The following is a 22,613-nucleotide window of genomic DNA, read 5'->3' as shown; positions in this document are numbered from 1 at the left end:
CTTCATTTCATGGGATCATCCACCAATTCAAACATATAAATATATTCTATTTTTTTACTAAGTAGTTCTGCTAGATGCCACTTAATTCCACACCTTTACACATGTGATCAAAAATGAAGTGCCGACAAAAACCTCAGAAAAATCATCCTTTATTTATATATAAAAATGTATTTAGAGTTACATATTTCAATTTGAATGTAAAATGTGCAACTTTAAAGGCCATGGTAAAGAAATTAAGGTTTATTTCAGAATCAGCTTGTGATTAGTGTTACAGTAATCGATGAATGAGAAAAGATGGATATTTATATATATTTAAGGGTTTGTTGTATTTAATTAAAATATATAAACTACAAATGCATTTTATCAAACATAAAAACGGATTGCATATGCATTCACCCAAAGCACCCAACAAAATTAAACCAAAATCAAAGTATAAAAACAATAGATAAAACAAAATTTGCAAATATTCTCTTGTATAGTATGTAGTGTTTGAATGTGCTTTATTCTAAATCCTCTTATATGCAGAATAATCAAAATGATGGTGAACGCCTACTTTTGTTGAAATAAAGTCTAATTAATGTTAATTCCCCCTCCCTGCAGGTCACCCATACTGTCATCTGCACTTGAATTACAATCTTAGTTCACCCTTAAAACACAGGGGGGACAATTTTGTGTGTAGAAAAGGGATTACTCTGTAGTGATTAATTGGCATAATGAAAATAAAACGAAGAAAAAAAAAATACATTATGCCCCCTAGTGCTTTTTGTTTAGTTAAATTGTCCACTCAATATCTACATCTCAACACTAAGATTATGCGTTCTTCTCTAGAGAACAGGCACAGCACTAAAGAAACGCAGGCAGGCCCACGTTAAGGGTAACGCGTCCTTTCCAACGTACTGCTTAAGGTGTGGTCTACCACAAGCCAAGATCCAGGAATCAAACTTGCCCTCTAGGGCAAAGGGTTCCACTGAACTCAAGCAATGTGTAATGTCTATTCTCTTTTAATTTTTTTTGAAGTCTATGACATTGAAAAACAGCCTTTAACAAACAGACTTGTACATTCCAATACCACGTGGAATATAGAACAGAGTTCCACACTCTCTTCCAACGAAGCAGAACATACTGATACCCATCGACCCCTTTCGTGAACCAGGGAGGTATATCCAGTTAGCCCACGCAGACATTATGTTAAGCGTCAGTCTCGTATTTACACATTCATAATATAGATCTGCAGATAAAAAATAAATGCACTCATTGAACAATCAAATTCATTTCAACAACTCCCAAGAATCAGAAGAACAGTTCTTATGCGATATAAAATCATTAGAAATCTATCACATAGGGCAGACTTCACAAGCTAATCTAATAAGGCAGAGAATTGTGTGTCTGGCCTATGCAATCTGGTACATTTATTTACCAGATTACCAGCACCCAGATTCCAATCTGGGCGCTGTTCCGAAGCTCCCAATATTAACATCTCTACCCCTTTGGTCTTTCATTGACAATAACATTTAGAAAATGCAGAATTCACACCCAGTTCACGTTTTTCTCCCCCACAGGCATGATGAAGAGTGAGATGTCTTTCAGTGTAACTGCAACTTAAGAGTGTGGGTGTGGAGAGAAAGTCCTGTGGATATAATAGTGTAAAAACAATCGCAGCAGAAGCAGTTTTGTTTGGCAATATGTTGTTAACTGTAGTACTATGCGAAGCAAAAAGTTAAAACAACCACTGTCAAAGAAGAAGTCGAAGCATCACAGATATCTCAATACGCACACATCGGAATCGGAGGGGGGTAGAAATCTGTTTCACAAATCAACCTTAACAACACCAAAACTCACCACAAGCGTTTGTTATTTTTTAAAGTAATTTCTAACACCTATTTTTCAAAGTTTGCCTCGGTGCCGTTCCAAAATAGTTCCCTTTTGATGAATTTGGCAAAAATGTAGTGTATGCTTGGTTGTCCTGAACTCCATAAAGCCTAGACTTCCTAAGCGTCGCTCTTGGTAGTGGGGGTGTGGATTTGCGGTCAGGTTGGGGGTATGGTTGGGGGGGGGAGAGGAAGTTGAAGTGGTCATAATGTCATAAAGTCCACAGGGGGAATAGTAGAGTCGCCAGCGGTCTTGAGGCCGAGCTCAATCAGTGGTTTACGTCGTCAGTCTTTCAGGTTCGACGGAGGAATGTAAACTGGGAGGATGAGGGTAGGTAGGAGGGAGACAGGGGGGAGAGACGGTGCCCGGAACGGGGGTGAAGTTAAGAGGGACACCGAGAGAGACTGGTTTAGGGAGTGGTGTTTAGGCGGTGGTCTGTAGTGTAGTGGTCGTGGTAGTAGTGATAGTGGTTGTAGTGGCTGTGGTCCCACGGTTGTTTTAGTTTAGCACGGGCAGTAAGTGGCAGGAGGCTGTCGTCTAGTGATGCACACGATCAGTTTTTCTGGAGGAAGACAAAGAAAAAGATTCACGTTATTATTCAATCATGAGTTATGAAGTATTAATGAAGAAATACAAAATGACTCGAATACAAACCATTTGTCTTCCAATTAACATCAAATCATAACAAGTACATTTTACAACAAGATGAAAGCTGTGCGCTGAAAGGTAGCAGGTGACAAATACAACACACACACACACACACACACACACACACACACACACACACACACACACACACACACACACACACACACACACACACACACACACACACACACACACACACACACACACACACACACACACTCTACTGGTTAAAGCCATGCGGCCTGTTGAGTGACAGAACTGGTGGGGGCGGGACACATACCATGCGTTCACATGCAGTGTTACAGTGGGAGGAGCCTAACCATCATAAGAATCCAGAAGAGGCAAACTGGCCTGCCTCTCCCCATACATCCCTCCCTAAGAAGAGGTGTGCGAGCAAAAAGAGAGAGTTAGTCATTTAGTGAGCGAGCGGAAAAGGACAGAGAGAGCCAGAGCGCGTAGAGTCACATCAGCCCCTTTCACACACGACCCGCAACCCTGACACGGAAAACCTTCTGTTGTTGTGTGTTGCACGTGTGAAAGGGCAACCCCGGACAAAGCCTGGGCCTAATACCCTGGGCATTGTCCGGAGTTCGTACGGGAAAAAAAATCGGCTTTAGGAGGACAGTCGCGCAAAAAACAACCATAGGTGGGACTCTTCAGACTCCATGGTGGGAAGTTTCAGACTGGGGGTAGGGGGGCTGGGGCTGGGAAAGGAAGGGTGACAAGGGTGAGATTAGTTTGAGGTTACGTGAGGTGTAGAGCTGGGTGATGCTGATTAAGTCCAAAGGGGGGCAGGGTGAGGTTAGGGAAATCTGTTCTTCAAACATGCCTGCTCATGCAGTCTGTGTGGAGATTTATTCCATTTACTATTGTGTCACATTTTACTCTGCGTGTGTGTCTGTGTGTATCTGTGTGTGTATATATATATATATATTCAATAAACTACACATATTTTTGCTTATAGGCACCTATTTGAAAAGTGAGCATGTTTACGCATGTGTGTTTGTTTGTGCATCCGTGTTTGTGTGTGTGTGTGTGTCTGTCTGCGTGCGTGTATATAGTCAATAAACGATACATATTTGTGTGCGTGTTTAACCGTGCGTCTGTATTTTTGCGGAGGCATGTATGTATGTGAGTGAGTGAGTGAGTGAGTGAGTGAGTGAGTGAGTGAGTGAGTGAGTGAGTGAGTGAGTGAGTGAGTGAGTGAGTGAGTGAGTGAGTGAGTGAGTGAGTGATGAGTGAGTGAGTGAGTGAGTGAGTGAGTGAGTGAGTGAGTGAGTGAGTGAGTGAGTGAGTGAGTGAGTGAGTGAGTGAGTGAGTGAGTGAGTGAGTGAGTGAGTGAGTGAGTGAGTGAGTGAGTGAGTGAGTGAGTGAGTGAGTGAGTGAGTGAGTGAGTGAGTGAGTGAGTGAGTGAGTGAGTGAGTGAGTGAGTGAGTGAGTGAGTGAGTGAGTGAGTGAGTGAGTGAGTGAGTGAGTGAGTGAGTGAGTGAGTGAGTGAGTGAGTGAGTGAGTGAGTGAGTGAGTGAGTGAGTGAGTGAGTGAGTGAGTGAGTGAGTGAGTGAGTGAGTGAGTGAGTGAGTGAGTGAGTGAGTGAGTGGAGTGAGTGAGTGAGTGAGTGAGTGAGTGAGTGAGTGAGTGAGTGAGTGAGTGAGTGAGTGAGTGAGTGAGTGAGTGAGTGAGTGAGTGAGTGAGTGAGTGAGTGAGTGGAGTGAGTGAGTGAGTGAGTGAGTGAGTGAGTGAGTGAGTGAGTGAGTGAGTGAGTGAGTGAGTGAGTGAGTGAGTGAGTGAGTGAGTGTGTGTGTGTGTTTGTGTGTGTGTGTGTGTGTGTGTGTGTGTGTGTGTGTGTGTGTGTGTGTGTGTGTGTGTGTGTGTGTGTGTGTGTGTGTGTGTGTGTGTGTGTGTGTGTGTGTGTACCTGTGCAGATTTATCAGCAGGTCCGAGTGTGTCGTCCAGGGTATTCCTTCTCCCTCTTTGGTCAATTGTGGAGTAGGCGTCTAGATGGAGAGAGAAGGCTGGTGTTAACATGGGAAACCAAACCTGCGGTCCCAGACCCACCGCTGACAGCTTGGAGGCTTCTCGGTGAGTCTTAATGGATGGGAACACATCTCTACACAATGTGTCCATGTTGGATTTATACACATACAACTACATGTTTAATCCATAGTCAAACCTCTCCTTACACAATTTAAATATGGGGTTTTAAAGTCTGTAAAACATTACAGCATGTGCACTGGCTACTTGAAAGAAGATTTATCTGCCTTCCACAACCAATGGGTAGATTTGTCTGGCATTTTGCCATCCTGAGATTGCAAACATCAGTCCAATTACTAAAGCACGGCGAATGCACATTCCTCATTCAAGAGTGAGTGAGTGAGTGTGTGTATTCACCTGGTCCCAAGTCATTCATAGGAATCATGTCTCTCTCTGGGTCCCCTTTCGCTCCTAAATTGCAAAAGAATGTGTTAATATTACCCATCAAATACATGAAAGGCCTTTTCTGAATCAATATCTCAGGCAATTGCTCTGGCTCCCCGTAAGAGAACAGATTTGAACCACAGCATCGCTACGTCTCTGCTTTCCAAACTGAAGACGACCATCACCGTAAAGAATCAGTGTAAGGCGCCGTAACCCCGCGGGAAGAACATGGTCTAAACATCCCCGTCACAGTCTGAGCGGGTCAAATGCTGTCCCCATCCCTGTTCTAAACGTTCTTCCATTCCCATTTAACATTAAGGGCGTTTAGCAGAAGCTTTGTTCAAAAGCGACTTACAATAAGTACATTTGTCAGAAGAAGGTGAAACAATATGTCGCTGTCGGTACAGTAAGGATGTTCATGGAACCAAGTGCCAAGCACTGCCGATCACTAGGTTAACCCACTCCCCGTGTACAACACAGATAGGATAGGATGTCACCTGTGTCCTTCCCTCTTCTGGTCTGCCCTCATCACAGACCCACAGACCCCCCCCCCCCCCCCCCCCAGACACAGACCCCCCCCCCCGGGCCGCACCTTTCTCTATGAGCGGCAACGTGCTGTCCTCGTACGAGCCGTTGGGCCGCGTGCCGCTGGGGGGCAGGCTCAGGTTCACCATGAAGTCCGTCTTCTTCCAGCCGTCCTTCTCCAGGGTGCGCCGCAGCTCCTTGTAGCCCCACACCGTCTGAAGCACCAGGCCGGCCCCGCGCACCTCCCGCTCAGACCGGTTCCTTGAGGGGGGGGGGGGGGGGGGGGAAGGGGAAGGAGTGTTCTGGTGTTTAGGGGGGTTTGATAGTCTGGATATTGCCGGACCGAGCTCAATCGTAGACTGCACGTTGGTCTGGGGAGGCTGCTGTCATTGTCTTCCGCACGAGAGGCGTGATCGACGGGCCTAGTTCAAACGACTCTGTACGCGATGTGGCTGCTTGCCGTCGCTTCCCTGTCGTCATTGTGTTAAGGCAGCCAATAGCGCGCCAAGGGGGAAAAGCCAGCTTGGGGATTGGCTCCCGCAAAAACGTATCGAAGCTAGAAAGAAATGTATTGCTCTTCTCCGGACCCCTTCTGCAGGGCGAACTCGAATCGCCGGCAGAATGGGCGGGGCTACCAAGTCTAGCGGTTGGACTCATTTCACATTTAGGTGATTTTGCTTTTATTCAAAGCGACACTCAACCATTGATTCACACAACCGACGGCAGAGTCAACCACGCAGGGCGACAGCCAGCTCGTCAAGAGCAGTCAGTGTGAGGTGTCTCGTTCAGGGACACCTCGACACCCAGCCAGGAGGAGCCGGGGATCGAACTAGCGACCTTCCGGTTGTACCCGCTCTACTTCCTGAGCTACTGCTGCTCTGACTCCCACACGCAAACGTTCTGGCTTCCAACCACAAACTCCACACTCTTGTTGAACATCTCTGGGCAGGAAGCAAAGTCGAACCCCTGTCTACGCATTTCATAAATATGAAAGATTCAGGGCAGGGCCCTTTAGTGAAATGAGACTGCTGAAGGCAGACTAGTCACTAACCAAATATATGCAAAATAAATTCTTCATCTTACCACAAACACGTTTGTGTTTGCATGCTCATTAGCGGAACACATTTTTTGCACTTTGTCCCATATGTGACACACACACAACACACACACACACACACAACACACACACACACACACACACGACAACACACACACACACGACAACACACACACACACACACACACAAAGTCCTCCTTCCTCTCCAATGAGATCAGATAACACTTATTTCTCCCCTTAGGGAAATGCAGTTGTTAACGCAACAAAATACTAAAATAGAAAAACAGTGTTAAATTCCGATAACATTACAAGAATCACGGCCAGCTACTTAGAAAGCAGGAGAATAAGGAGGAGAAGAGAACTATTTAAATCTCGGTGAATGAGCAGTAACCTTGTTGCATTGATGGCACAACATTGGATGATATATTGACATAAAGAGTATATATATCATGAAAGACTGACATAAAGGGTACAATTAACGATACACTGACCTAAAGGGTATATACAATGATATACTGACATGAAGGGTATAAATAATGATGAACTGACATGAAGAGTGTAGATAATGTTATACAGACATAATAACAATAAACTGTAATGGAGGGGTGTATATATAACGATGACCAGTCATGAGGGGTGTGTCTGATACATTCAGATGAAGGGGGTCTACATAGGTACCCTGTCCTGAGGCAGTGCCCCCGCTCCCCCCTGCTGGACCTACCCGTCCTTGTTGATGAGGACCAGCCTCTCGATGCCCTGAGAGGCCCTGAGGGTCTTGGCCGCCTCCAGGCTGGAGCCCAGCACCTCGTGGAGCGTGCTGAGCACCGACACCACCGTCTCCTCCGAGAGCGCCCGCACGGGCTGGCTCTGACCGCCGCCCGGCAGGTTGGCCACCAGGTGGGGCACGGCGTGCTTCCCTGGGGAGGGCGGAGGGGAGGCGTGGACGTTAGGGGCGGAACAAAGTTTGACTCTGGTTTGTGCTTTTGTGTGTGTGTGTGTGTGTGTGTGTGTGTGTGTGTTGTGTGTGTGTGTGTGTGTGTGTGTGTGTGTGTGTGTGTGTGTGTGTGTGTGTGTGTGTGTGTGTGTGTGTGTGTGTGTGTGTGTGTGTGTGTGTGTGTGTGTGTGTGTGTGTGTGTGTGTGTGTGGCTCATAGTGGGGCGTGTTTTATTCTGGTTATTATTAAAGTCTTTATTCTGTTAATTATTCATATAGATTATGTTTAAACATTTAATAAGGGTTGTTTTCGGGGGGGGGGGGGAACTGGTTTAAACAAAGTCCAGGCAGCGATATCTATTGGTGTTTGACTCATGTCTGAAACTTTGGGTCCCCATGCTCAAAGGTAACGGCGATAAGGTGAGTACAGAGGTGAGACGAACAGTGAGGCTGGGGGGAGGGGGGGGGGTCCGTACCTAGGAGGTCCCGGTTGCGGGCGTCGATGGCCAGGTTGCGGAGGGCTCCGGACATGGCCCGCACCACGCGGTCGTTGCTGTGGGCCAGCAGCTCTGTCATCATGGGCAGACCCTTCTCCTGGCGAAGGAGGGCGCGGATGTACCGGCCGTACTGAGAGAGACGGAGACAGAGACAGAGACAGAGACAGAGACAGAGACAGAGACAGAGACAGAGAGAGAGAGAGAGAGAGAGAGAGAGAGAGAGATACACAGAGAGAGACAGAGACAGAGACAGAGACAGAGACAGAGAGAGAGAGAGAGAGAGAGAGAGAGAGAGAGAGAGAGAGAGATACACAGAGAGAGACAGAGACAGAGACAGAGACAGAGAGAGAGGAACACAGAGAGAGAGAGAGACACACAGGGAGAGAGAGAGAGAGAGAGAGACAGAGAGAGAGAGAAACACACAGAGAGAGTGGGTTTCAGTTCAGTGTCGTGCCACAGGGGAGGAAGGGGAAGGTGTTTCATGTCGTTCAGCTCATAAAAGAACCGATTGTTGAAGTGTGTCACTTCACAACAAAATGCCTGGTGTGGGACCAGCGTGTCTTGGACTCAGAAGAACGTTTTCATGCTTCCATCCAATTACCGGATTCCATCTCAGAACACCGGCTTAGGGAGCAGGACAGCGTAGGGGCCGGGCTGCCTGACTCCCAGGCGGAATGGACCTGGTGTGAACCCACAGCCTATCTACAGACCACTATCTGTGGGCGTCGTGGAGGAAGCCCTCTCCCACCCACTGCCTGGCTCCTCGCTCGCTCCGCAAGTCACCCTGGATAAGAGGGCCTGCTCAATTATTAAACAGTAATAATAAATAGCTTATTTTCCAGTTGCGCTCAACATGCGTGCGTTGGACCACGGATTGGAGAAGGATTCTCCGACCTATCCGGCCCCAAGGTGTCACAAGGTTCCTTCTGCGTGCATGTTTAGCATTTTAAACAAAGATGAGTTGAAAGTGCTGCTGGTGGTGGTGGTGGTGGTTGACTTCTTACTTGCCAACGCTGGGTACACACTACAATATAATCAGCCCCATTTTGTGCCTGATTTCCGCCTTCGGACCCACTTATTGTCCTGAGGAGAGGAGGAATGCGAGTTTGTTTCGTTGCACAGGACAGCAGGGAAGGGAGGGGAGGGGAGCGAGGAGGTTAACTCACAGTCCAGCGCCCCGCGCAGACGTTCTGCACCGCCCCGGCCGAAGCCTCCAGCACGATGGGGTTCTGGGACTCCTTCAACAGGGAGGTGTAGATCCGCACCACCTCTGGCTGGAATAGCAGCTCGTAGCCTAGGGGGGGGGGGGGGGGCACAGGTGGGGTACGGGGTGGAGGGGAGATGGATAAAGAAAGGTTGGTTGAGGAAAAGGACAACGTTTAACGGTAGGGCTGGGACGAAATAACGATACGGCGATATATCGTCGCCCTTCTTGTGTGATACAAGAATCGCCAAACACACACACACACACACACACACACACACACACACACACACACACACACACACACACACACACACACACACACACACACACACACACACACACACACACACACACACACACACACCTTTTAAGAATGTATTCTTCATTTTTATGCTTTAATCCTGAAAAGTAAGACGGGAACTATAGCCCGACATATAGATATCTCTATCAATAAAATAAGGTGCTGCAAACAGATTTCCACGTGAATGAGGAAAAGTTGAATGGAAGCTAACGATCCGAAGAAGAGTAGCTCATTTTGGACCATGAATGAAGACAGAAATCCAGCACTCAATCATCCTTTTGGATTCATCGTTAGACATCAATCGTGATGCATCGTTAAAGGATTGTCAAACAATATATCGATAATTGCAGAAAGGCGATATCGCTATATTATCGGTATCTTGGGCCATGTAACGCATCGTGAGACACCCTGTGATCCCCACAGCTATTTAAAGGACGCAACTTTGGACCAAATTGAAATGACAGTTGATGTTTCCAATGTGTTTTGTGTGTTTGTCGTTGGCCTGAGAGGCGATTGGCCGTTGGGAGCGCTGTCCCTACCTTTAGCGGGAGTGGTCCTCTTGGGAATGTCAATCATGTCGGCGGTCCCGTCTTCGTCCTGTTTACCTGGGGTCACAACCAACAACAAGCATACTTCAGAGGAACATTCTGGAGAACGCTTGACACCGGGTTCCATCAGGGGAGTGAACTCCAGCCAGTGTTGAGTGAGACTGAGAGTGAGACGGGCTAAAAAAAAAGGAGGCGTGCACACTTGACCGAGACGTACACCAGGGAAACGACACACAAAATAGTACATTGATATTATAACAAGGAACTATAACTACCCAAACCTGTGCCCGGGGTGGGGGGGGAGTTAGTGCGTGCGGGTCGTAGCAGAACGAGTACTATGTTAGTGTTGACTGGTCTACAGTGAAATAACGAGCAGGTTGGAGCAAGCAAAAGCGCATGTCATAAAGAAGCAAGAGCTTACCTTTGGAAAACCACTCCTCTGTAGCCCCAGCCCCATAGAAAGAAGGAGAGAGAGAGAGGAAGAGAGAGAGAGAGCGAGGTACAGAGAGTTAGGGAAGTAAAGGGGATGGAGAGGGAAGAGGAAGATGGCAGGAAAGGAGGAAGAGAGAGAGAGATGTTTTTAAGTGAGTGGAGGACAGCCATGACACCAGCCAACCCTCTTGATAGTTGCTCAATCATGGCGGGCACTTCTGAACCACACAGACAAAAGCAGCCAGGGGCATGCCAGGTATGGAGGCCAAGAACACCAAACCAGGTCCAAAGCACACACATGTGACTGCCGAAGGTCGGGCAGTAAAAGTCTTCTACAGTTGCTGGCTTAGACAGGTCTTGTTCAGCTATTGGGATTCATTTTGAGAGATTTGGCACAAAACAAAAACGTTTATCCTTCGATAAGCATGCCAAAGAACTAAAAGTGAAACTGTCCCACAGTTATTTGGAAAAAAAAAAGCATGGCGTCATTCTCTGAGCAAGAGCGTTGGGCAACAGAACCAGCCAGACAGCACCTGTCTTCTGCCGATGAAACATTGCCTTCAATCCTCAGTCTGAGCTAAATCAAATTACACCATCTGCTGCCATCCATAAAGATTAGAGGAGTTACAAAAAAAACTAAATGGAGAATTGGCAATTTTTGTAGTCAAAATGGGCACCCAGTAGTACTGGTTGCAATGTGCAGGGGGAAAAACCAAAAGAAAACTCTGAACGATTCTAATGATGACAAGAGACGTGTGGTTTAGCGATCCAGATCAATAGTCCGGGTGAAACGCAAACAAAAGGCCCAGCAGATGAGAGGATGCACATTCCCAGAGTCACCTAAATACTTCACATTCCATTGACCGCCCCGCGCGCTCTCTGTGTGTGTGTGTCTGTGTGTGTGTGTGTGTGTGTGTGTGTGTGTGTGTGTGTGTGTGTGTGTGTGTGTGTGTCTGTCTGTGTCTGTGTCTGTGTCTGTGTGTGTGTGTGTGTGTATAGATAAACGTGTATACACACACCAACACAACCCGCTAGGCCCAACAAAGCACCATAATATTTCAAGCCATTGGGTTTTTTTATTTCGTCGTAAAGCTCGACCGACGCTGCAGGTTTATACGACTTTATCACTCCTGGTGGCTTGTAATCATCTACACACTGGCCTATTTACTCTCTCACGTAGAGAGGGAGGAACACGCGGAGAGTGGAGAATGAGCGATGGCGGGCGAACGGACAGACCTTTGCCCTTGCGCGAGCTGAAGCAGCCGGCCTTCTGGGCGCTGGGGGCCGGGCCCTGGTTGATGGGCAGGGCCTCTTGGTAACGCTCGCAGCCCGGGATCTCCCGGTGCACGTGATAGGACAGGTTCCTCAGCAGACACACGCTGTTCTCTATCAACTGGGGACACACAGAGGGAGAGGGAGAGACAGAGATAGAGACAGAGAGAAACAGTGACAGTGAATGAGACAAAGAGAGAGAGAGTGACAAAGAGAGAGACAGAGAGGGACAGAGACACAGAGAGAAACAGAGACGGAGAGAGAAACAGTGACATTGAATGAGACAAAGAGAGAGAGGGAGCGACAAAGAGAGAGAGACAGAGACAGAGAGAGACAGAGAGAGAAACAGAAAGAGGCAGAGAGAGACAGAGACAGAGAGACAGAGAGAGACAGAAACAAAAAGAGACAGAGAGAGAAACAGAGACGGAGAGAGACAGAGACATTGAATGAGACAAAGAGAGAGAGAGCGACAGACAGACAGACAGACAGACAGACAGACAGACAGACAGACAGACAGACAGACAGACAGACAGACAGAAATAATTGGAGAGGTGATTAGCATGATAATGCAAGGGGCTGCTCAGAAACCACCAGTGTTTGGGTGTTTGGGATGGCACTGGTCGGTACAGTTCAATTTCAATGAATCGCCTTTCAATGACGTTGCGACACAGAGCTCACCACAGAGTCCTTTACAGTGCATCTGCATGTCCCTCTCTTTCTCGGACGACATCGCTTTATGGCCGCCGTCAAATTGCTCTGACCCTTGGACATTAGTCCCGCCGCTGACAATAAGCTGCTTGTTAGCAGCGCTGAATAGAGTCGGAACGTGCGTCCCTAAAGCCTCTTTTGCTGACTCAGTGGCCTCGCTAAATAACTCGCATCTAAGAAGATAGCGTGTCGCTAATTGCTAAACCGTAAACAAATAAAAGGACAACGCGACCGAGGCTCTGACCCTCACCTTGTTGTCCACATGTTTACACTCTATCTGCGACTGGACGATGTACATGAGCGAGTCCACCAGTCCCGTGCACTCCCTCAGCTTCCTCCTGGCCTCGCTCCGCTCAGAACTCACATTCCTAATGAGGGGAGGAAGAGGGAAGAAGAGGAGGGGGTGGGGGTGAGGGTCAAAGGATTAGCAGAGACACAGAGAGAAGATGAAGGGGGTGTTGGAATGAGGAAGAGATTAGAGCGAGGGGGCCGGACAGTCGAAAATAAAAGAAGTGGTTATAATCACCGGGGGGGGCGTGGCCGGTTGTTTTCGGTACACAATGCGCACAACACAAAACGCAGTGTAGTGCGTCTCATGGTTAGTGGTAGCTAGGGGGGTGGGGGGGTGTGTGTGTGTGTGTGTGTGTGTGTGTGTGTGTGTGTGTGTGTGTGTGTGTGTGTGTGTGTGTGTGTGTGTGTGTGTGTGTGTCAAGGTGTGTGTGTGTGTCTGTGTGTGTGTCTGATGAGGTGCGTGTGTGTGTGTGTGTGTGTCGAAGTTCGTATGAGAGTGTGTGTGGATTAATAATAAAATAAAATAATAAAAGAGGGCTAAAAAGGGAGGCTTGGCAAAGAAAGTGGGGGTGAGGAGATGAGTGACTCCGAGACACGCGGGCTTCGTTCGTTCGTTCCTACGCCCAAACGAGATTACCGGTCTGAAGAGAGATACGAGGTGGAAGTTGAGCCGTGATCGCGTCAAAAAAACAAACGCCGTTTCTGGGAGAGACAGGAGCCGGCCGGCAGGCAGGAAGTACGGCGGTGGAACGGGAATCTAGCCTACTTCTTTTGTGCCGCCCAGTTCAGGGCCTGTTGACGGACACGCCTTCCTGCACAATAGCCCCGGCGCATTGTCTCAGCGCCGCTGGGGGGGGGGGGGGGGTTCGTGTAAGCCAGTCCAAGCACACCCTGCCTGCACACTTTCCCCCCCAGCAGAGTTACGTTTTCATCCTCCCTCCCTCGCGTACGTTGAATGTGAAAGTACGGGGGAGAGCTGGTGTTGTTTCACCGAGATAAGGGAGTCTACGGCCGTCTCCCATGACTCGCACGCCGGGAATGATTAACATATTCCGGGATTACATAACCACGTCCGGTGCGTGGTGAAAACGGGTTTCATTCACAGGGAAGATCTTATGAATGATTGTGGGAGTGCAGACGATCTACAGCTGGCATCGAACTATACGTTTATGGAGAGGAGGTTGTGTTTCCCATCACGACGTATAAAACCACTGGTCTGTCTGAGCGGTACTGGGGCTGTACCAGTGTAGGGACTACAGGCCACTGAGTCGCACAGTGTGTGTGTACACTATACGAGTCAATGCCCCTTTGTCCACCGCTCTTATCTCTGCTGCTTATTTTCAAATCTCCCTCGGACTCCTCCCACACGGGACCAGCAACCGCTTCCACCCCTCCACCCCCCCCTGGCCTCGCTCCTCTGTCTCTGACTCCCCCGTATCCATCTCGTCCATATCCATCCCATGACAATCCGTCTTCACTTCACCCCCCCCCCCCCAGCACTCACCCACTCTGCCGGAACTCTCCCCCCGCCCCCCCCCCCCCCCGTCGACTGAAACACATGACGAGGCCAAATGCTCTTTTGGACTTTCGGTTCACTCGGTTCACTGGACTCTCTCTCTCTCTCTCTCTCTCGCTCTCCCCCTCTCCCCCTCTCCCCCTCACGCTCTCTCACGCTCCCCCCCTCTCACCTCAGACAGCCGGCCGTATTGGTGAGCGCCGTCTCCCACTCCAGGTGTCGCGGCTTGCAGTTCTCCTCGCCGCCGCCCGCCCCGTTGGCGCTCCGCTCCCAGCCCGAGCGCGGCACCATCACCTCGTCGGACAGGGCGTGCAACGCGTGGTCCACGATCTCCATCTTCACCGAGTCGTGGGACGACAGGTTCCACAGCGTGCCTAAAGAGGACCGGGGGGGGGGGGGGGGGGAGGGGTTACTTACGACTTGGCCAAGGTGTAAGTCGCTTCTATCCAAAGCGACTTAGAACGGTTCGTGCACACATTCACACACTGACAGCGGCGTCGACCACGCAAGGCGACAGCCAGCTCGTCAGGAGCAGTCAGGGTGAGGTGCCTTGCTCAGGGGACACCTCGACACGTCGCACTAGCAACCCTGCGGCTACACGTCAACCAGCAAGTATACAGGATGAGGTGAAAGTGTCTGCTGGTGCTAGCATTGACTTCTTACTTGCCGACGCTGGGTACACGCTACAGGGTAGCTAGCCCGACTTTGTACCTGATTTCCCCCTTCTGTCCCTTTTCAGTAAAGCCCCGATTGGCTTGTGGTTCTTCAGATCACCCTGTTGTGTGAAGGCCTCACCAATCCTTGCGTGTACCCAGCATCACTGCTGTTTCAGGGCTACATGCTAAAATGATCGTTGACAATGGCTCTGAGTTTTGGAAGACTGGAATGTCCTCATGACCTCACTTCCTGATCCACTTCCAGGAAGTGGACGAGCATGTGTGTTTTTGAGTGCGTGCGCACGCACGCGTCAAGAGTTGTGTACACATGCGGGCGAGGGCCGTTGAAGTGCATGTGTTTAGGTAGAGAGTGTGGATTCAGTGCGTCATCGTGCGTGCGTGCGTGCGTGCGTGCGTGCGTGCGTGCGTGCGTGCGTGCGTGCGTGCGTGCGTGCGTGCGGGGGGGGGGGGGGGGGGGGGGGGGGGGGGGAGACGTACCGGTGATGGTGTCTGTGAGGTCCTGGTCGTGGGTCTTCCTCAGCAGCCGCACCAGGGCGGGAACGCCGTCGCAGTTCTTGATGGCGATCTTGTTCTCGGCGTCCCGGCCGTAGGAGATGTTCTTCAGCGCTCCGCACGCCGCGTGGTGGACCTGGAACGAGACGTCAGACCACGGTGAGAACCAGGAAGGACTCACACATTCATTTTACATTCAGGGTGTTCAGCAGACGCTTTTAACCGAAGAGATTTACAATAAATACGTTTGTCAGAAAAAAAGGAGAAACAAAAGTATATCTCTTTCGGTACAGTAACAATCGCTAGGTTAACCCATTCTCCGTTAACAACAAGGATAGATAGGATAAGATGCTGCAGGATGCTAAGTACTGTTTAAGTGCCCTAATTGCCAACACTGGACCATAAGTCCCTGTGGTCGCATTCGGTCACAGAGGGGGTCAAGTGTTGACGGTGAAAGTAAATCGGGGACTCCGATCCGAAGAAAAAAAAACAACACATGAAACACAACAGAGTCGAAGAGCTGGATAGCAGAAGAGGACGGGGAACGGAGAGACGGACCTCTTTGTTGGGGTTGTCCAGCATCGACACCAGAGCCGGGATGCCCTTCATTCGACGCACCTCGGTCTTCATCTGGGGAGGAGGAGGAGAACAGTTCAGCGATCGCACGTCCTCCCACTCGCCACAAGGCCCTCTTTCATTACGTCAATCGATACTTATCCCCCCAGTCTCGTGGCTTTGCTTTTCCTCGTTGAGGGCATCTGGCATTTGACGCTTTTACCGAAATAGCTTCCAACGGTTCATTCTCAGATCGACGGCGGTGTCGACCACGCAGGGCGACAGCCAGCTCGTCGGGAGCAGTTAGGGTGAGGTGCCTTGCTCAGGGACACCTCGGCACTCAGCTAGGGATCGACCTAGCAACCTTCTGGTTACCAACCGACCCCGCTGTACGTCCTGGGCTAAGCCGGTCCCCCTCCCCCCCAAAATGTTCATGTTTTTCGTCATAAAGTGGGACAACTACAAAAATCCATCCGTATGCAAGAAACACACAAATACACACACACACACAGAAACAAACACCCATGTACACAAACAGAAAGAAACACACACACACACACACACACACACACACAGTGGGACATCTACAAACATCCACCCACAGTCGGTGTGGATGTTCCCCTGGGCAAACCCCAAGCCCCTCCCATGAAGACCTCAGAATCCCAGCCCCCGCCCACACACCCCCGCCCCCGCTGGTCCCACCACACACCCACGCCCCCGCTGGTCCCACCACACACCCACGCCCCCGCTGGTCCCACCACACACCCACGCCCCCGCTGGTCCCACCACACACCCACGCCCCCGCTGGTCCCACCACACACCCACGCCCCCGCTGGTCCCACCACACACCCACGCCCCCGCTGGTCCCACCACACACCCACGCCCCCGCTGGTCCCACCACACACCCACGCCCCCGCTGGTCCCACCACACACCCACGCCCCCGCTGGTCCCACCACACACCCACGCCCCCGCTGGTCCCACCTTGTCGTTCTTGAAGGTGAGGTGCTGCAGGAAGGCGGCGGCGTTGCTCTTGACCGGGTCCAGCCTGTAGTTGAGCATGGCGATGACCTCCGGGAGCTCCGGCTGGCGCCAGCCCCCGGGCCCGGGACCGGGGCCCTTCCGCAGGGTGCTGTCCAGGGACGCCATGCTGCCGCGCTCCCCCTGGGCCATTGGGGCCCCCTGGCCCCAGTAGTACATGTCGGAGGCCCCGTCAAGCTGGCCCTCGTAGCTCCTAGGAGGAGGAGGAGGAGGAGGAGGAGGAGGAGGAGGAGGAGGAGGAGGAGGAGGAGGAGGAGGAGGAGGAGGAGGAGCGCGTTGTCAGTCTGTGTTCTGATGTCAGGGACGTAAGGCTTTGAACGCATCCTCCTTCTCCGACCAGGGATGGTAGTGATGAATCAATCGATTGATCAAAGTTTTATTTTTTTACTTTTTTAAATTTCTAAAACTTTTTGTTCATGAACCATTTCCACAAACAAAGCAATAACATAAAAAATAAATAGAAATAGCAAACAAACATGAGGTCATGGGATGATCAGTAACTTAAAAAAATAATAATCTCATTTTCAATAAACCCTGTCACATATGAAACGTAAAGGTCTGACACGTTGGCCGACTAAATGGCCCATTTCTTAAATAATGGATTTGGTTTGGTCTTGTTGGTCTAGATTTGGGCCCCATGTCATTTGTTAGCTGAAAAGAACGTCTGTTTTAGGCATGTTGTTTTATTATTCTGTTCCTTTGAATTGTTTATGCTTCATGAATTATTGTTTCACATAACTAACGTGGAGCATGAAGTGTTTAATAAAACAAAAACAGAATTTTGTCTCATAAATTATTAACGATTCATAGACTTATTGATTTTCAACTAGGTTCAACTACAACATGCAATGAAAATGTATGACATTTTCAATCAAATATTAAAGACTCATTTATCTCCAGCTCATGGGTGGCAACAGCTAGATTACAGGGGCTTGGGATGGAACCCATAAGCTTTGGGATGGAACCAATAGCCTTTGGGAAGGAACCAATAGCCTTTGGGATGGAACCCATAAGCTTTGGGATGGAACCTATAACTTTTTGTGATGTCACCCCTAGCCTTTGGGATGGAACCGCAAACCTTTGGGATGGAACCCATAAGCTATGAGATGGAACCCATAACCTATGGGATGGAACCCATAACCTATGAGATGGAACCCATAACCTTTGGGATGGAACCCATAACCTATGAGATGGAACCCATAACCTATGAGATGGAACCCATAACCTTTGGGATGGAACCCATAACCTATGAGATGGAACCCATAACCTATGAGATGGAACCCATAACCTATGGGATGGAACCCATAACCTATGAGATGGAACCCATAACCTATGGGATGGAACCCATAACCTATGAGATGGAACCCATAACCTATGAGATGGAACCCATAACCTATGGGATGGAACCCATAACCTATGGGATGGAACCCATAACCTATGGGAAGGAACCCATAACCTATGAGATGGAACCCATAACCTATGAGATGGAACCCATAACCTATGAGATGGAACCCATAACCTATGGGATGGAACCCATAACCTATGAGATGGAACCCATAACCTATGGGAAGGAACCCATAACCTATGGGATGGAACCCATAACCTATGAGATGGAACCCATAACCTATGGGATGGAACCCATAACCTTTGATCTTGGGGTCGAGAACCCAAACCGTCGCACTATCCACATTGCTTCCCACTAAACCGACGGAGACGTCTGCAGGTGGTGGGCTCTCACCCGGTCCTGCGCGGGGGTCCCTGGGGGGTGTACACGTTGTGGTTGCGGGGCACGGTGCTGTAGTGGATGGCCGGCATGCCCATCCCGTAGTCGGGCTCGTCGTAGCCCATGCTGCGCTGGTCGTCCTCCAGGCCGTACGGCTCCGGGACGAACCGCTGCATGCCGGAGAGCTCCAACGCACTGCCCATACGGCCCACCTACACACACACACACACACACACACACACACACACACACACACACACACACACACACACACACACACACACACACACACACACACACACACACACACACACACACACACACACACACACACACACACACAATGCAATGAGGGCGTTTAGCAGACGCTTTTATCCACAGCGACTTACATAAAGTACAACTGTGAGAAGGAAGAGAAACAACAATATAGTGCCAAGCACTTAAAGGTTGGGTATGGAATTCGCTTTTTTGGCCATTTTTGCAAAATTACTTGAAATCCTTATCATAACCCACTTACTGCCACTGAGTTAGTAAGTACTGACATGAAAATTAAACAAGTCAATCATCTGTGGAACGGGCAGGGCTCGAAAAACTCCAGCCAATGATTTCCAGAGCCACCGAGTTGCATTGGACAGTAAGTACGTCAATCAAGCGGTCGTACTGCAGTCCCCCTCCCCCGCGCGCGACCCCTTCGTGCACGCACTCAAACCTCGTGACCCAGAGCAAGCTTCTGTTTGTTGTTATCCTGCGGTAGCTACTGGAGCTAGCTAACTAGCAAATGACTCGCTCTCGCGCATCTCTGTTCGCGCTCGTGCATGATTGCGCGTCCATGTACTTGGAATGGGTGGAGTCAGAGTCAGCGTTGAAGGAGAGGGGGTAGGACCATTTGAGTTGTGTATTTTCAAAATCTGCTGGCATTTCGCAAATCCCATACCCAACCTTTAATAAGTGCCCAGCACTTACAATCGCAAGGTTAACCAGTTCCCTGTGTACAACAAAGACAGTAAGAATAAGATGCAACACAATGCTAAGTAGAGTTTTAAGTGGAAGGACGTAGTGGGGGGTGGGTACATGCAGAGTCTAGGGTGAACTCTGAATAAGTGAGCATTGAGTCTTTTGTCGAATTGAGTCTTTTGAATACACACAGAAACAAACACACAGACACACACAAAGAAACAAACCCACACACAAGAAACACAGATATAGAGAAAAAAACAAACACACACACACACACACACACACAGAAACAAATGACACACACACACACAGAGAGACGGGATGACAATTTCTAACTAGGGTTTCCAGTGAGCTCTGAGCCAAATGGGATTCAATATGTTTAAATCCTTGGTACTAGATAGACTAAAACATTAGCTCAGACATTCTTTCTGCAGCGGAGGAAAACAGGCCAGCAGTGCTCAGACCAAGGGAAAACTACAATCGTGAACAGATTCGACTATGATTTTTACCTTCCCTTCGGGAGACCAACTGCTAGTTGCCTTCCTAATCTGACGCCAGATAACGTTATCTCCGTTCCGTTGGCGCGCCCCCAAGGCATTCCTCGGCCGGGCGGCTGCTACACCTGGGACGTCCAGGGTCACTCACCTGAGGCTGCGCAGCGTAGGGGTCCAACTGGTTCCTGCTGGCCGCTCTGTAGCTGGGGTCCAGTGTCCTGTAGCCTCCTTGGTGGGCGGGTCTGGTGGACGGGGGACGGACGGTTAACCACACCGGGCCGAAAAGGTACAACGTTTACCTTTGCATTTAGGGCACTTAACAGACGCCGTTATCAAAAGCGACTTACAGTAAGTACATTTGTCACTAACAGTCACGCAAACAGTAGGTTAACCCATTCCCTGTGTGCAACGATGATAGCTAGGATCACACACTACACAATGCTAAGCACTATGTTTAAGTGCCAGGACGTACACAACATAAAATAAGTGCATACATTAAGTGCCAGGACGTACAGCATACAATAAGTGCGCAAGTGGGGATTGGGAAAGGGTGGGGGGGGGGGATCTATGTGAACTCTGAAGTGAGTCTTGAATCCACAACCCCGAACACGTCACGGGCAGAGACGCAACACAACGAAGACAGAGAGGGAGAGAGGCTTTGGGAGGTCTTTGAAGTCGTGGAGGATTCCCAAGGCTTATTGTTCGTAGATTTACGACGAACTCATTAAAAATGACGACGAGATCACGCAAGCACACGTCGACTTGTGCGATGCCAACAGCCATTGGCATCGCACAAGTCAACTGCAAAGGATCTACTTGAGTATGACCTGGGCAGGCCTCCATTAATATCATTGAATGGTTGACGGCAGAGACAGAGACTGGGAAACGGATAGATAAACAGACGACAGAGACAAAGACAGAGAGACAAAGACAGAGAGAGACAGAGACAAAGAGAGACAGAGACAAAGAGACACAGAGAGAGAGAGACAGAGACAAAGAGACACAGAGAGAGAGAGGCAGAGACAAAGAGACACAGAGAGAGAGAGGCAGAGACAAAGAGAGAGAGAGAGAGAGACAGAGAAAAAGAGAGAGAGAGAGAGAGAAAAAGAGAGAGAGAGAGAGAGAAAAAGAGAGAGAGAGAGAGAAAGAGAAAGAGAAAGAGAAAGAGAAAGAGAAAGAGAGAGAGAGAGAGAGAGAGAGAGAGAGAGAGAGACAGAGAGACAGAGAGACAGAGAGACAGAGAGACAGAGAGACAGAGAGACGGAGACAAAAAGACACAGAGAGAGACAGAGGCAGCGACAAAGAGGCAGAGACAGAGACAAAGAGAGACAGAGACAGAGAGAGGGAGACCGAGAGAGTGAGACAGAGAGACAGAGAGAGAGACCAGTCTAGCGGTTCCCCCCACACACAGGGGGGGAAGGCAGGAGAGAGAGTGCTGCCACCCGGGGTTCGGGAGAAGAGATACCAAAGGGGTGAGAACGTAAAACACACACAAACGTTTCCCTGTACCCGTAGCGGTCGTCCATGCGCGCCCCTCTGCTCAGGCTGGTGTAGTTGTCGGTGGGGGGGGGTCCGCGGTAGTCCTCATAGCCTCCGCCGCCGCCGCCGCCCCCGGGGGGGCCGTAGTGGTAGTTCCGGGGGACGGTGTAGGTGGGGTAGTCGGGCCCCCCGGCGGGCTGCCGGTAGCACATGGGCTGGGGGTAGCCCCCGCCCGTGACCGAGCCCCCGCCGTCCAGGGACATGGTGTCGGACACGGAGGGCATGACCGTCCTGGTGGTGGTTGTCTTCACCATCTTCTTAACCTGGGGGAGGGAGAGGAGGGGGGGAGGGCAGGGGGGAGAGAATACAGGAAAGGTTAGAAGCCAGAGAATACAGGAAAGGTCAGAGGTCAGAGAATACAGGAAAGGTCAGAGGTCAGAGAATACAGGAAAGGTCAGAGGTCAGAGAATACAGGAAAGGTCAGAGGTCAGAGAATACAGGAAAGGTCAGAGGTCAGAGAATACAGGAAAGGTCAGAGGTCAGAGAATACAGGAAAGGTCAGAGGTCAGAGAATACAGGAAAGGTCAGAGGTCAGAGAATACAGGAAAGGTCAGGTCAGAGAATACAGGAAAGGTCAGAGGTCAGAGAATACAGGAAAGGTCAGAGGTCAGAGAATACAGGAAAGGTTAGAGGTCAGAGCATACAGGAAAGGTCAGAGAATACAGGAAAGGTCAGAGGTCAGAGAATACAGGAAAGGTTAGAGGTCAGAGCATACAGGAAAGGTCAGAGAATACCGGTGAAGGGGTCAACATGAAGATCATGTCCTCACCGTGGTTTCGGTGCGCCGCGTTGTCCCGTCTTCATTGGTCTCCACGGAAACCACCGGTGAAGAATGCTGGGGGTCCTCCTCCACCGTGAACGACTCCTGCATCACCTGAGCAGGCTCCATCCTGAACTGCACACACACACACACACACA

At 49.8% G+C, this 22,613-nt stretch overlaps 1 protein-coding gene across 7 annotated transcripts in view; it reads right to left on the bottom strand.

The window, feature by feature from the left end:
* Nucleotides 1–120: 120 nt before the first annotated feature.
* ctnnd1 (catenin (cadherin-associated protein), delta 1) overlaps nt 121–22,613 on the bottom strand; it is a 34,443-nt gene continuing 11,950 nt past the window's right edge. For 4 of the 7 annotated variants that reach the window (XM_056586930.1, XM_056586926.1, XM_056586932.1 and 1 more), the window contains 19 exons: nt 22,465–22,590; nt 21,666–21,958; nt 20,308–20,398; nt 18,721–18,917; nt 16,926–17,175; nt 15,947–16,018; nt 15,374–15,524; nt 14,392–14,593; nt 12,663–12,780; nt 11,669–11,825; nt 10,422–10,439; nt 9,992–10,057; nt 9,111–9,238; nt 7,924–8,074; nt 7,236–7,431; nt 5,525–5,718; nt 4,906–4,959; nt 4,432–4,511; nt 2,798–2,892 (listed from right to left, as the gene is read on the bottom strand). In XM_056586930.1, coding sequence (XP_056442905.1) covers nt 2,833–2,892; nt 4,432–4,511; nt 4,906–4,959; nt 5,525–5,718; nt 7,236–7,431; nt 7,924–8,074; nt 9,111–9,238; nt 9,992–10,057; nt 10,422–10,439; nt 11,669–11,825; nt 12,663–12,780; nt 14,392–14,593; nt 15,374–15,524; nt 15,947–16,018; nt 16,926–17,175; nt 18,721–18,917; nt 20,308–20,398; nt 21,666–21,958; nt 22,465–22,584 — 2,598 coding nt within the window. In that variant the 5' untranslated portion in view covers nt 22,585–22,590 and the 3' untranslated portion in view covers nt 2,798–2,832. Of the gene's footprint in view, nt 2,432–2,797; nt 2,893–3,158; nt 3,222–4,431; nt 4,512–4,905; nt 4,960–5,524; nt 5,719–7,235; nt 7,432–7,923; nt 8,075–9,110; nt 9,239–9,991; nt 10,058–10,421; nt 10,440–11,668; nt 11,826–12,662; nt 12,781–14,391; nt 14,594–15,373; nt 15,525–15,946; nt 16,019–16,925; nt 17,176–18,720; nt 18,918–20,307; nt 20,399–21,665; nt 21,959–22,464; nt 22,591–22,613 lie in introns of those variants that run through there. The other 3 variants (XM_056586929.1, XM_056586927.1, XM_056586928.1) reach the window with 3 other exon arrangements.

This window comes from Gadus chalcogrammus, chromosome 3 (genome assembly GCF_026213295.1).
Source record: "Gadus chalcogrammus isolate NIFS_2021 chromosome 3, NIFS_Gcha_1.0, whole genome shotgun sequence".
NCBI classification, from domain to species: Eukaryota; Metazoa; Chordata; class Actinopteri; order Gadiformes; family Gadidae; genus Gadus; species Gadus chalcogrammus.
The sequence above is the reverse complement of the archived record's forward strand: the minus strand, read 5'-3'. Positions and strand labels throughout refer to the sequence as shown.